Here is a 12,572-nt window from a genome sequence, read left to right on the forward strand (position 1 = left end):
GGTCAATTTTAGATCTTAGCACAGTAGCAGCACCCATCCCCCAACTCCAGGGGCAGGCAGCTGTGCCCACGTTCCTGGAGCAGCTTGTACACAGCTTGTGGAAGCTAGAGAGGGCAAAATGTACCCTGTCCTCCAAATATCAAGGATCTGTGCTCTAATCACTGACTATAGCTGACTATAGCTTCTGATCACAGAGATGCAAGCAAAGGGGCAGCAGCCATTGTTGTTGCACCTCCCCCTCCAGCTGAAGTGACTTTTAGAATTTAAAGGGCTGGTGTCCTTTTATCCCCCAACCCTTCTTTTTATTTTTTTCTCCCTAAAGTTCAGACACTAAAGGCTGGGACATTCAAAAACAACTGCATATATGGGAAAAATCAGAGTGACTGTGACCTGAGAAGACCTTGAGTTTACACCTCAAGCTGATCCGTAGCACAGAGACAGCCTACAAGACAAAAATAGCAAACAATAAACAAAAATCAGCAAGCCTAGGGGAAGGAAGAAAATCTGATTTCCAGAGTTACAACATTATTAGATCAAATGTCCAGTTTTCAACAAGAAATCACAAGGTAAACAAAGAAACAGTTAAGTATGGCCCATTCAAAGGAAAAAAATAAATCAATAGAAAACGTCCCTGAAAAAAACCTGATGGCCGGTCTACTAGACAAAGGCTTTAAAACAACTGTCTTAAAGATGCTCCAAGAATTAGGGGCTTCCCTGGTGGCGCAGTGGTTAAGAATCCTCCTGCCAAGGCAGGGGACACAGGTTCGAGCACTGGTCTGGGAAGATCCCACATGCCACGGAGCAACTAAGCCAGTGCACCACAACTACTGAGCCTGTGCTCTAGAGCCCGCAAGCCACAATTACTGAAGCCTGTGTGCCTAGAGCCCGTGCTCCACAACAAGAGAAGCCACTGCAATTAGAAGCCTGCGCACCGCAACGAAGAGTAGCCCCCGCTCACCACAACTAAAGAAAGCCGCGCACAGCAACAGACCCAACGCAGCCAAAAATTAACTAATTAATTTAAAAAAAAAAAAAAAAAAAAGATGCTCCTAGAATTAAAGGAAGATGTGGAGAAAGTAAAGAAAACAATGTATAAACAAAATGGAAATATCAATGAGACACAAACAAACAAAACAAAAAGAAATTCCAGGGCTTCCCTGGTGGCGCAGTGGTTGAGAATCTGCCTGCTAATGCAGGGGACACGGGTTCGAGCCCTGGTCTGGGAAGATCCCACATGCCACGGAGCAGCTGGGCCCGTGAGCCACAATTGCTGAGCCTGCGCGTCTGGAGCCTGTGCCCCGCGACGGGAGGGGCCGCGATAGAGAAAGGCCCGCGCACCGCGATGAAGAGCGGTCCCCGCACCGCGATGAAGAGTGGCCCCCGCTTGCCGCAACTGGAGAAAGCCCTCGCACGAACCGAAGACCCAACACAGCCAAAAATAAATAAATAAATAAATAAATAAGAAAATCCTTTAAAAAAAAAAAAAAAAAAAAAAAGAAATTCCAGAGCTGGGAAGTACAATGACTGAAATGAAAAACACTAAAGGGATTTGAAGGCAGATATGAACAGGCAGAACAAAGAATCAATGAACTTGAACAGAAAAAAAGAAGATTAAAGAAAAGTGGACAAAGCCTAATGGGTCTGTGGAACACCAAGAAGTGGACCAACATATACAGTTTGGGAGTCCCAGAAGGGACTAAGTGTCCATCAAGAGATGAATGGTTAAAGAAGATGTGGGGGTGTGTGTGTGTGTGTGTGTGTGTGTGTAACAATGGAATATTACTCAGCCATAAAAAAGAATGAAATAATACCATTTGCAGCAACATGGATGGACCAATAGATTATCATACTAAGTGAAGTAAGTCAGACAGAGAAAGACAAATATCACATGATATAACTTATATGTGGAATCTAAAAAAAGAAAAAAAGATACAAATGAACTTTTTTTTTTTTTTTTGAACTTTTTTACAGAACAGAAAAAGACTCACAGACATAGAAGACAAACTTACGGTTACCAAAGGGGAAAGGAGGGGAAAGGTGTGGAGGGATAAATTAGGGATTTAGGATTAACAGACACACTAGTATATATAAAATAGATAAACAACAAGGACCCACTATATAGCACAGGGAACTATATTCAATATCCTGTAATAACCTATAATGGAAAAGAATTCTGAGAAAGAATATATATATACACATATGTATAACTGAATCGCTATGTTGTATACCTGAAACTAACACAACATTGTAAATCAACCATACTTCAATTAGAAAGTTTCCTTGTCTTTAAACAACAACAACAACAACAAAAACAGAGGCTTGGGGACTGTAGAACAATTATCAGAGTTCTAACAGTTGTGTCTTTGGAGTTCTGAAAAGAAAGGAGGAAGACACTGGGGCAGAAAAAAATATTTAAAGAAACAATGACCCAAAACTTCACAAATTGGGTAAGACACAAAAATGTACATAATCAAGAAGCTCAGCGAAGATAAACTAAAAAAAAAAAAAAAATCATAATCAAATCGTCAAAGACCAAGCATAAAGAAAAGTATTGAAAACAGTCAGAGGAAAACAATACATTACATATTGGCATGACCACAGATTTCTCATCAGAAACCATGGCAATCAGAAGACACTGAACTAACATCTTTAACGTGCTGAAAGAAAAGATCATTCAACCTGTGAAACTATCCTTCAGGAATGAAAGAAAATAATAACATTCTCATCTGAAAGAAAACTGTAGCCAGCAGGCCTGTTCTAAAAGAACGCTAGAGCAAGTTCTTCAGGCTGAATGATAAAAAGTAAACATGGAACAGGAATGAATGAAGAGCAGAAGAAATAGCAAAATTCCGGGTAAATATAAAAGACTGTTTTTGTCCTCTTATGTTCTTTAAAATATGTAGAAGTATAGAACGTTAAGTAATAAAACACTGCTAAACACTGTTTTCAACATATATAGATGTAATAAATATGACAACTGTAACAAAAGGGAGAAGATAAAATAAGAAGTGTTGACGAGGATGTGGAGAAATTAGAACCCTTGTGCACTGTCTGTGGGAATGTAAAATGGAGCAGACACTATGGAAAACAGTGTGGCAGTTCCTCAAAAAATTAGAAATAGAATTATCATAAGATCCAGCAAATGTGGCTTCTGGGTGTATACTCAAAAGAACTGAATGCTGGGTCTCAAAGAGATATTTGTACATTCATGTTCATAGCAGCATCATTATGTGCAACAGCCAAAAGGTGGAAACAACCCAGGTTATACATCAGTTGATAAATGAATAAACAAAATGTCACATATACATAAAATGTAATACTATGCAGACTTCAAAAGGAAGGAAAATCTGACACATACTATAATATGAATGAACCTTGAAGACATAATAAATGAAATAAGCCAGTCACAAAAGAAAAAATACTGTATGATTCTCATATGAGGTACTTAAAGTAGCCAAATTCATGAGACATAAAGCAAATTGGTGGTTACCAGGGCTAGAGGATGTGGAATATGGGGAGACATTGTTTAATGGGTATAGAGTTTTAGTTTTGCATGATGAAAAATTGTCCTGTGGATGGATGGCAGAGATGTACAACAATTAAATATATCTAATGCCACTGAATTACACACTTAAAAATGGTTAAAATAAAAAGATAACAATATTAAATAATATTCAGACTTTTTTTTAAGACAAATACTATATGATTCTAATTACATGAGGTATATAGAATAGTCAAATCCACAGAAACAGAAAACAGAGTGGTGGTGTCAGGGGCTGGGGAGAGCAGGAAATGGGGAGTTGTTTAATTGGTATACAGATTGTTTTGTAAGATTTAAAAAGTTCTGGGGACTTCCCTGGTGGCGCAGTGGTGAAGACTCCACTCTCCCAATGCAGGGGGCCCAGGTTCGATCCCTGGTCACGGAACTAGATCCCACATGCGTGCTGCAACTAAGAGTTTGCATGCTGCAACTAAGGAGCCTGTGAGCCACAACTAAGGAGCCGGTAAGCCGCAACTAAGGAGTCCGCGAGCTGCAACTAAGGAGCCCGCCTGCTGCAACAAAGACCCAGCACAACCAAATAAATTAAAAAAAAAAAAATTCTGGGTATTGGTTACACACAATGTGAACACTATACTTAATACAGATGAACTGTAGACTTAAAAGTGGTTAAGATGGTAGGGCTTCCCTGGTGGCTCAGTGGTTATGAATCCACCTGCCAATGTAGGAGACACAGGTTCGAGCCCTGGTCCAGGAAGATCCCACATGCCACAGAACAACTAAGCCCATGCACCACAACTACTAAGCCTGCACTGTAGAGCCTGCAAGCCGCAACTACTGAGCCCATGTGCCACAACTACTGAAGTCCGTGTGCCTAGAGCCTGCGCTCCGCAACAAGAGAAGCCACTGCAATGAGAAGCCCACGCACCGCAACAAAGACCCAACGCAACCAAAAACATAAATAAATTTTTTAAAAAAATGGTTAAGATGGTAAATTTTATGCTATGTGTATTTTCTCACAAAAATAAAACAAACTGTAAACATACACACACGCACACACATGCACACATTTGAAAGATGTTTGTCTTCAGAGTTCATTTACAGAAGAGAGGCAAGGGGAAAAGGGCACTTAGTTTACTGACAGTGTATCAACTGTGTGCCTGAACTAACACCAAATGTTTCCTCCAAAAGAAAATTATTGATTATTCTGAATGAATGACAAAAGCTTTTTGGATTTATCAGCTCTAGTATCAATTCTAAAAGACTAGGGCTAGTTTTCTTCTCATGGAAACTTTTGATCTAATTCTTAATGTTTTTAATTCCTACAAACTTAACTTATTCTAGAAAGTCACCAAGAAAGTAAATGGGCACTAGAAGAGCAGAGAGAATATTATCAAGCCATTTTTGCCCCAAACAAACACAAATGTCAAATGACTTAATTCATCAACTTTATAAAAAGCACTTCAATTTGTGAATCCCGTTTTTCAACCAATTTTAGTCTGAATGCTGGGAAGGGCTTATGGGAAGATTTTTGGGAAAGATTTTTGAGATTAAAAAGCCCACTACATTCTGTTTCTGGCTCTAGAAGGAGCCCAGTGTCTTAAGTCTCAGTTGTCTCATCTACAGTACCGTGACCCTGGGACTTCCCTGGTGGCGCAGTGAGAATCCGCCTGCCAATGCAGGGGACACAGGTTCGATCCCTGGTCCAGGAAGATCCCACATGCCGCGGAGCAGCTAAGCCCGTGTACCACAACTACCGAGCCTGTGCTCTAGAACCCATGAGCCTAGAGCCCGTGCTCCACAACAAGAGAAGCCACCACAATGAGAAGCCCGCGCACAGCACCGAAGACCCAAAGCAGCAATCAATCAATCAATAAATCAATAAATAAATTTATAAAATACCATGACCCTACGCCCTGTGTATTGATTACAATTCAAAACCCAACCTAATATAAATACACAGTTGCTGAGGATGACTTTTATAAGCTATCATTTTCATTATGTGTCAGTCTTTTCCCACTTAAGATTATTTTTACTTACTTGGTTAACTTGTGGCTTTTCACTGCTGTGAGAAATTCTCTCACAATCTCAGGACTCTGGTGCCTGCATGGTGTTTTTGATATGTATTTTAATGTCTACAAAAAAGGGAAAGGCAAGCATAAGACAAACAACCCCGAATGACAAAAAGAGAAGGCAATGCCTATAATTTAGTATTCTAAAATTTTGCTTCAAGAATCTTTTGTAAAACAAATGCCTTCAGGAGAGTCAATCTTCACGTAATAGGAATTCCTCAAAAATAAAACCAGTAGCTAGAACAAAAAGATTACGAAATTTTAGAATAAAGCTTTTCTGATCTTAAGGAAAAAACTCAGTCTGACAACTGTGTTATCATGTATCAATTTTTTATAGACAGGGGACCCAAAGAATAAAATAAATAGCTATAAGTCCATATAGATATAAATTACCCAATAAATGGATTAGACGGAACAACTCTTTCTTACGAAGAATTGTAACAATTAAACATAGAAAGAATGAGGGAAATAAATCACCATTAGGCAATCGCACCATAGGAATAATTACTGCAGGAAGGATCCACCAATGAATACTAAAATTAATGGGCAAAAGCGTAAGAAGTAGGATATTTGCATAGTCTCAAAGCAGCTTCCCCAAAATATTTATTAATTACTGTGGTAGTTTTAATGTGTGTCCTCAAATTCTTTAATATCCCTCCCTTAAGAGATGAAGCCTATTCCCCTTCCCCTTGTATGTGGGCTGGACTAGGTGACTCTTTGCTAATTAACAGAATATGGAAATGGAAAAACAGTAACTTTACAGTGGAGAAACCAGGCAGACACCACCTTAACCAAGTGATCAAGGTTAACAGCATCAGTAATAAGACACTGATACCATGTACTCTGTATCACGCAATGAGAAGGGCACATTTATTACCAAAGTAACTTTCCTTAAGGCACCAAAAATTAAAAGCAAGAACTTAAGAATTAACAGAGTGGGGACTTCCCTGGTGGCGCAGTAGTTAAGAATCTGCCTGCCAATGCAGGGGACATGGGTTCCATCCCTGGTCAGGGAAGATCCCACATGCCAAGGAGCAACTAAGCCCGTGGGCCACAACTACTGAGCCTGCACTCTAGAGCCCGTGCTCCACAACTACTGAAGCTCACGTGCCTAGAGCCCATGCTCCACAACAAGAGAAGCCACTGCAATGAGAGGCCCGTGCACCACAATGAAGAGTAGCCCCCGCTCGCTGCAACTGAGAAAGCCCACGCACAGCAACAAAGACTTGATGCAGCCAAAAATTAATTAATTAATTAAATTTTTTAAAAAAAGAATTAATAGAGTGATAGTGAGCATAAACTAATTAACTGTGTAGTTAAGGGTGCTTGATAGTTTGAAATGTGTATAAAACTAATTACCAACAATCTTTTTTTTTCTTCTTTGAAAGAGATGAACTATATAATGTGAAAGAACACGAATGAATAAATGAACTGTAGGGTTCTAAACACACAATTAAATGAAAAAAATCAGATGGGAAGGAATGGTGACTAAAGTGTTAAATTCCTTATTTTCCTTAAAAGAGATTATGATACCTTAATGCAAGTTTAAAAATGTCTTTGAAAAGATAAATTAAAAAGAGTTAAATCCAAATCTCTTTAAAGACAAAATCAAAATTGAAAGCAAATAACAAGAAAAAACAAAATGACAGATACAAAAATCAAACATCATATAACAAATACAACAGCTTAAGCATAAGACTGGGAGAGAATGCAACAATCAACTAGATATTAAGATTATGAATTACTTTTGATTTCTTCTTTATGCTTTTTTGTACTTTCTAAGTTTTCTACCATAAAAAGTATCACTTTCTCTGTAATAAAGAATTTGGCTTTTCTAAAACAGAGAGTCTGGACTTTGCCCTCAGCTTCTGGGAGGTAATCTCCATACTCCTGGAACATTATATCTAATAGGAGTATCTTTGTCTTGGGGCCTTATGTCCTACTGGATGGTATTAACAATGTGACTTAGAGTAGGGGCTTTGGGTCATGCAGTATCAGTCGACCTGGAGGCTGACATGAACTACACAGACAATCAATCATTCAATCATGCCTAGGTAATGGAGCCCCAATAAAAACTCTGGACACCAAAGCTTGGCCAAGCTTCCTTGGTTGGCAATATTCTGTGTGTATTAACACACACTGATTTCAAGAGAAATGTGCTCTGACTCCACATTAGAGAACAATGGAAACTCTGCATTTGGTTTTTCTCCTGGCACCTGCCCCATTTGCTTCTTCCCTTGGCCAAATTTAATCTGTATCTTTTCCTTGTAATAACCTGTACTGGTGAATATAATAGCTTTTAGCAAGTTCCGTGAGTACTTCCAGTGAATTATTGAACCTAAGGGTGGTCGTAGGGCTCCCCGACTTGCAATTGGTATTAGAAGTGACGGCAGACTTTTAATTATTCCCTCCTCTGACTTTGCAATTGGTTAACACTCGCAATTGGCCAAACTCTTTCCACTTCTATAAACAGGATAAAAACTGGGTTACAGTAAACCTACTCAAATCAGGTAATAGGTAGTCATGATTCGGTGGCCAGTCATCAGCAAGATAAACCAACCCCCTTCAGTGATAGTTTGGGTAGACCTTCCAAAATCCTAGGCTTACTTCATACGTGATAGTATTCAAGTTCTGTTGCCCAGAACTGTGTTTATTCTTTCCACTTTCTTTACGCTGCTCTTTCATATCAGTTAGTAACTGGAACACCTAGGAAGAGATATACAAAAGATTTCCATAAATAAATTTGAGAAAGGTATCTATTCCAAGGTCAATGATTTTAAAAGATAAAGAGAATATCTCTTTTCTTCTCATAAACACTCCCCCAAACTCTTGCATTAGAGCAAAGAAGTCCGAGAAGCATGTGACTTTTTAAAAATGCTCTTGGGCTTCCCGGGTGGCACAGTGGTTAAGAATCTGCCTGCCATGGGCTTCCCTGGTGGCGCAGTGGTTGAGAATCTGCCTGCCAATGCAGGGGACACGGGCTCAAGCCCTGGTCTGGGAAGATCCCACATGCTGCGGAGCAACTAGGCCCATGAGCCACAATTACTGAGCCTGCGCATCTGGAGCCTGTGCTCCGCAACAAGAGAGGCCGCGACAGTGAGAGGCCCACGCACCGCGATGAAGAGTGGCCCCCGCTTGCCGCAACTGGAGAAAGCCCTCACACAGAAACGAAGACCCAACACAGCCATAAATAAATAAATAAAATTAAAAAAAAAAAAAAAAAGAATCCGCCTGCCAATGCAGGGGACACAGGTTCGAGCCCTGGTCTGGGAAGATCCCACATGCCACGGAGCAACTAAGTCTGTGTGCCACAACTACTGAGCCTGTGCTCTAAAGCCCACAAGCCACAACTACTGAGCCCACGTGCCACAGCTACTGAAGCCCGTGTGCCTAGAGTCCATGCTCCGCAACAAGAGAAGCCACCGCAATGAAGAGTAGCTCTCACTCGCCACAACTAGAGAAAGCCCGTGCACAGCAACAAAGACCCAACGCAGCCCAAATTAGTTAATTAATTAATTAATTAAAATAAATTTTAAAAAAATAAAATAAAATAAAAATGCTCTTTTATCTAAGTCAAATTGTGCAAATTCATTTGTTTACATAAACTATTTCAAGTGTTTCCTACCAATACACACCATATAACTTATGTCCTCAGATCTCAAAAATAATATTCTAAGTATTTGAAAGTAAATTTTCCTATAATATGATCATCTCAATAGATGCAGAAAAAGCATTTGACAAAATTCAACATCTATGATCAAAACTCTAAACAAAGTGGGTACAGAGGAAACATACCTCAACATAATAAAGGCCATACATGATAAGCCCAGAGCTAACACCATACTCCACAGTGAAAAGGTAAAAGCTTCTCTAAGATCAGGAATAAGACAACGGTGCCCACTCTTGCCTCTTTTATTCAACATAGTATTGGAAGTCCTAGCCAGGGCAATTAGGCAAGAAAAGGAATAAAATTTAGCCATCCAAATGGGAAAGGAAAAAGTAAAACTGTCACTATTTGCAGATGACATGGTATTACTTATAGAAACCCCTGAAGACTCCACCAAAAAACTGCTAGAATAAATGAATTCAGTAAAGTTGCAGGATACAAAATCAACATACAGGAATCTGTTATGGTTCTATACACTAATAACAAACTATTAAAAGAGAAATTAAGAAAACAATCCTATTTATTATAATTGCAACAAAAAAGATAAGATTAGGAATAAATTTAACCAAGGAGGCAAAAGACCTGTACAGTGGGAACTATAAGACACTGATGAAAGAAACTGAAGAAGACACAAATAAATGTTCACGCATTGGAAGAATTAATATTGATAAAATGTCCATACTACCCAAAGCAAACTACAGATTCAATGCAATTCTTATTAAAATTCCAACTGCATATTTCACAGAAATAGAACAATCCTAAAATTTGTATGGAATCACAAAAGATCCAGAATAGTCAAAGCAATCTTGAGAAAGAAGAACAAAGTTGGAGGCATCACACTCCCTGGTTTCAAACTACACTACAAAGCTATAGTAATCAAAACAGTATGGTATTGACCTAAAACAGATGCAGAGATCAACGGAACAGAATAGAGAGCCCAGATATAAATCCATACATATATGGTCAATTAATTTATGATAAAGGAGCCAAGAATACACAATGGGAAAGGACAGTCTCCTCAATAAATGGTGTTGGGAAAACTGGACAGCCACATGCAAAAGAATGAAACTAGACCACTATATACACCATACACAAAAATTAACTCAAAATGGATTAAAGACTTGATGATGTAAGACCTGAAACCATAAAACTCCTAGAAGAAAACATAGGCAGTAAGCTCCTTGACAATGGTCTTGGCAATGACTTTTTGGATTTAACACCAAAAGCTAAGGCAACAAAGGCAAAAATAAACAAGTGGGACTACATCAAACTAAAAAGCTGCTGTGCAGCAAAGAAAATCATCAACAAAATGCAACCTACTGAATGGGAGAAAATATCTGCAAATCATGTAGCTGATAAGGGGTTAATATCCAAAATATATATAAATTCATACAACTCCAGAGCAAAACAAACAATCCAATTTAAAACTGGGCATTTTTCCAAAGAATACAGACAGATGGCCAATAGGTACATGAAAAGATGCTCAACATCACTAATCATCAGGGAAATACAAATCAAAACCACAATGAGATTACCACCTCACACCTGTTAGAATGGCTATTATTAAAAAGTCAAGAAATAAATATTGAGGAGGATGTGGAGAAAAGGAAACCATTGTGTACTATAGCTGGGAATGTTAACTGGTGCAGCCACTATGGAAAACAGTATGAAGGATCATCAAAAAATTATAAAAATAGAACTACCATATGATTCAGCCATTCCACTTCTGGGTAACTATCCAAAGAAAACAAAAACAGTAATTTGAAAGGATATATGCACCCCCATGTTCACTGCAGCATTATTTACAATAGCCAAGGTAAGGAAATAAACTAAAGTGTCCATTTACAGATGAATGGATAAAGAAAATGTGGCATATATATACAAAGGAATATTATTCAACCATAAAAAAGAATGAAATCGGGCTTCCCTGGTGGCGCAGTGGTTGAGAATCTGCCTGCCAATGCAGGGAACACAGGTTCGAACCCTGGTCTGGGAAGATCCCACATGCCGCGGAGCAACTAGACCCGTGAGCCACAATTACTGAGCCTGCGCGTCTGGAGCCTGTGTTCCGCAACAAGAGAGGCCGCGATAATGAGAGGCCCGCGCACCGCGATGAAGAGTGGCCCCCACTTGCCACAACTAGAGAAAGCCCTCGCACAGAAAAGAAGACCCAACACAGCCATAAATAAATAAATAAATAAATAAATAAATAAATAAAAGAATGAAATCTTGCCATCTGTGACAACATGAATGGAACTTGAGGGCATTATGCTAAGTGAAAGAAGTCAGAGAAAGACAAATACTGTATGGTATCACTTATACGTGGAATCTAAAAAAGAAAAGAAAAAAAAAAAGCGACTTCCCTGGCAGTCCAGTGGTTAAGACTCCATGCTTCCACTGTAGGGGGCGTGGGTTCGATCCCTGGTCAGGGAACTAAGATCCCGCATGCCATGCAGCATGGCCAAAAATTAAAACAAAAACAAAGACAAAACCGAAACCAGAAACCAAGCTCATAGATACAGAGAACAGATGGTTGCCAGAGACAGCGGGGGGAGTAAGCAAAATGGATGAAGGTGGTCAGAAGTTACAAACTTCCAGTTGTGGTCAGAAGTTACAAACTTCCAGTTATAAACTAAGTCATGGGGATATAATGTACAGCATGGCAACTCCAGTTAATAATATTGTATTGCATATTTGAAAGTTGCTAAAAGAGTAACTCTTAAAAAGTTCTCAACACAAGAAAAAAAGAATTATGTAACTATGTATGGTGAGTGATGTTAAGTAGACTTATTGTGGTAATCATTTTGCAATATATACAAATATCAAAACATTATGTTGTATGCTTGAAACTAATAAAATGTTGTATGCTGACTGTACCTGAATTTTAAAAAATTTTCCTAAAATAAATATATATATATATACTTTAAAAGATCTTGCTTCTCTAACATGAAAATCTATTTTATTTCTGGAAAAGAAAAATTATGAAGCAAGCGATAAAAGTAGTTTACAAAAAAAAAAAAAAGAAAGAAAAAGTGCTATACAACTTTAGAAGTAAATTTTCCCCACAAGGTAGAAACACATGTGTATTAGTGCTAAGAAGGGTCAGGGGAGGAAATCTCTCTCCTGTTTTAGAGATTATACCAGAGAACTGAGAGAAGCATAGGATCATAAACACAGTAACGACTAGATACAATGCAACCCCTCCCCTGCCTGTCATTCCTTTCAGAAATAGGGGCATAAGACCCAATTAATGCAATGTTTCCCCAATGGATAAAACACTACACACCTTGTCCAGAGTCTAAACTGGAGAAGGAGGTTCCTAAAAGCCAACGGC

The 12,572-nt window shown here is 38.8% G+C and overlaps 1 protein-coding gene across 10 annotated transcripts in view; it reads right to left on the reverse strand.

Annotated features, from left to right (window-relative positions):
- Positions 1–12,572, reverse strand: part of CRCP (CGRP receptor component) — an 86,541-nt gene that overhangs the window by 64,116 nt on the left and 9,853 nt on the right. For 6 of the 10 annotated variants that reach the window (XR_009005384.1, XR_009005382.1, XR_009005381.1 and 3 more), the window contains exons 3-4: positions 8,179–8,277; positions 5,540–5,634 (exon numbers count right to left, since the gene is read on the reverse strand). The exons of 2 other annotated variants lie outside the window; for them this stretch is intronic. Coding sequence is in view for 3 of the 8 variants with exons in the window: in XM_007186497.2 (XP_007186559.1) it covers positions 5,540–5,634; positions 8,179–8,277 (194 nt within the window). In the remaining 5 variants the exon portion in view is untranslated. The remainder of the gene's footprint in view (positions 1–5,539; positions 5,635–8,178; positions 8,278–12,572) is intronic. 2 more of the 10 variants (XM_007186499.2, XM_057528976.1) reach the window with 2 other exon arrangements.

The sequence above is a fragment of the Balaenoptera acutorostrata genome, chromosome 15 (assembly GCF_949987535.1).
Source record: "Balaenoptera acutorostrata chromosome 15, mBalAcu1.1, whole genome shotgun sequence".
Classification (NCBI taxonomy): Eukaryota; Metazoa; Chordata; class Mammalia; order Artiodactyla; family Balaenopteridae; genus Balaenoptera; species Balaenoptera acutorostrata.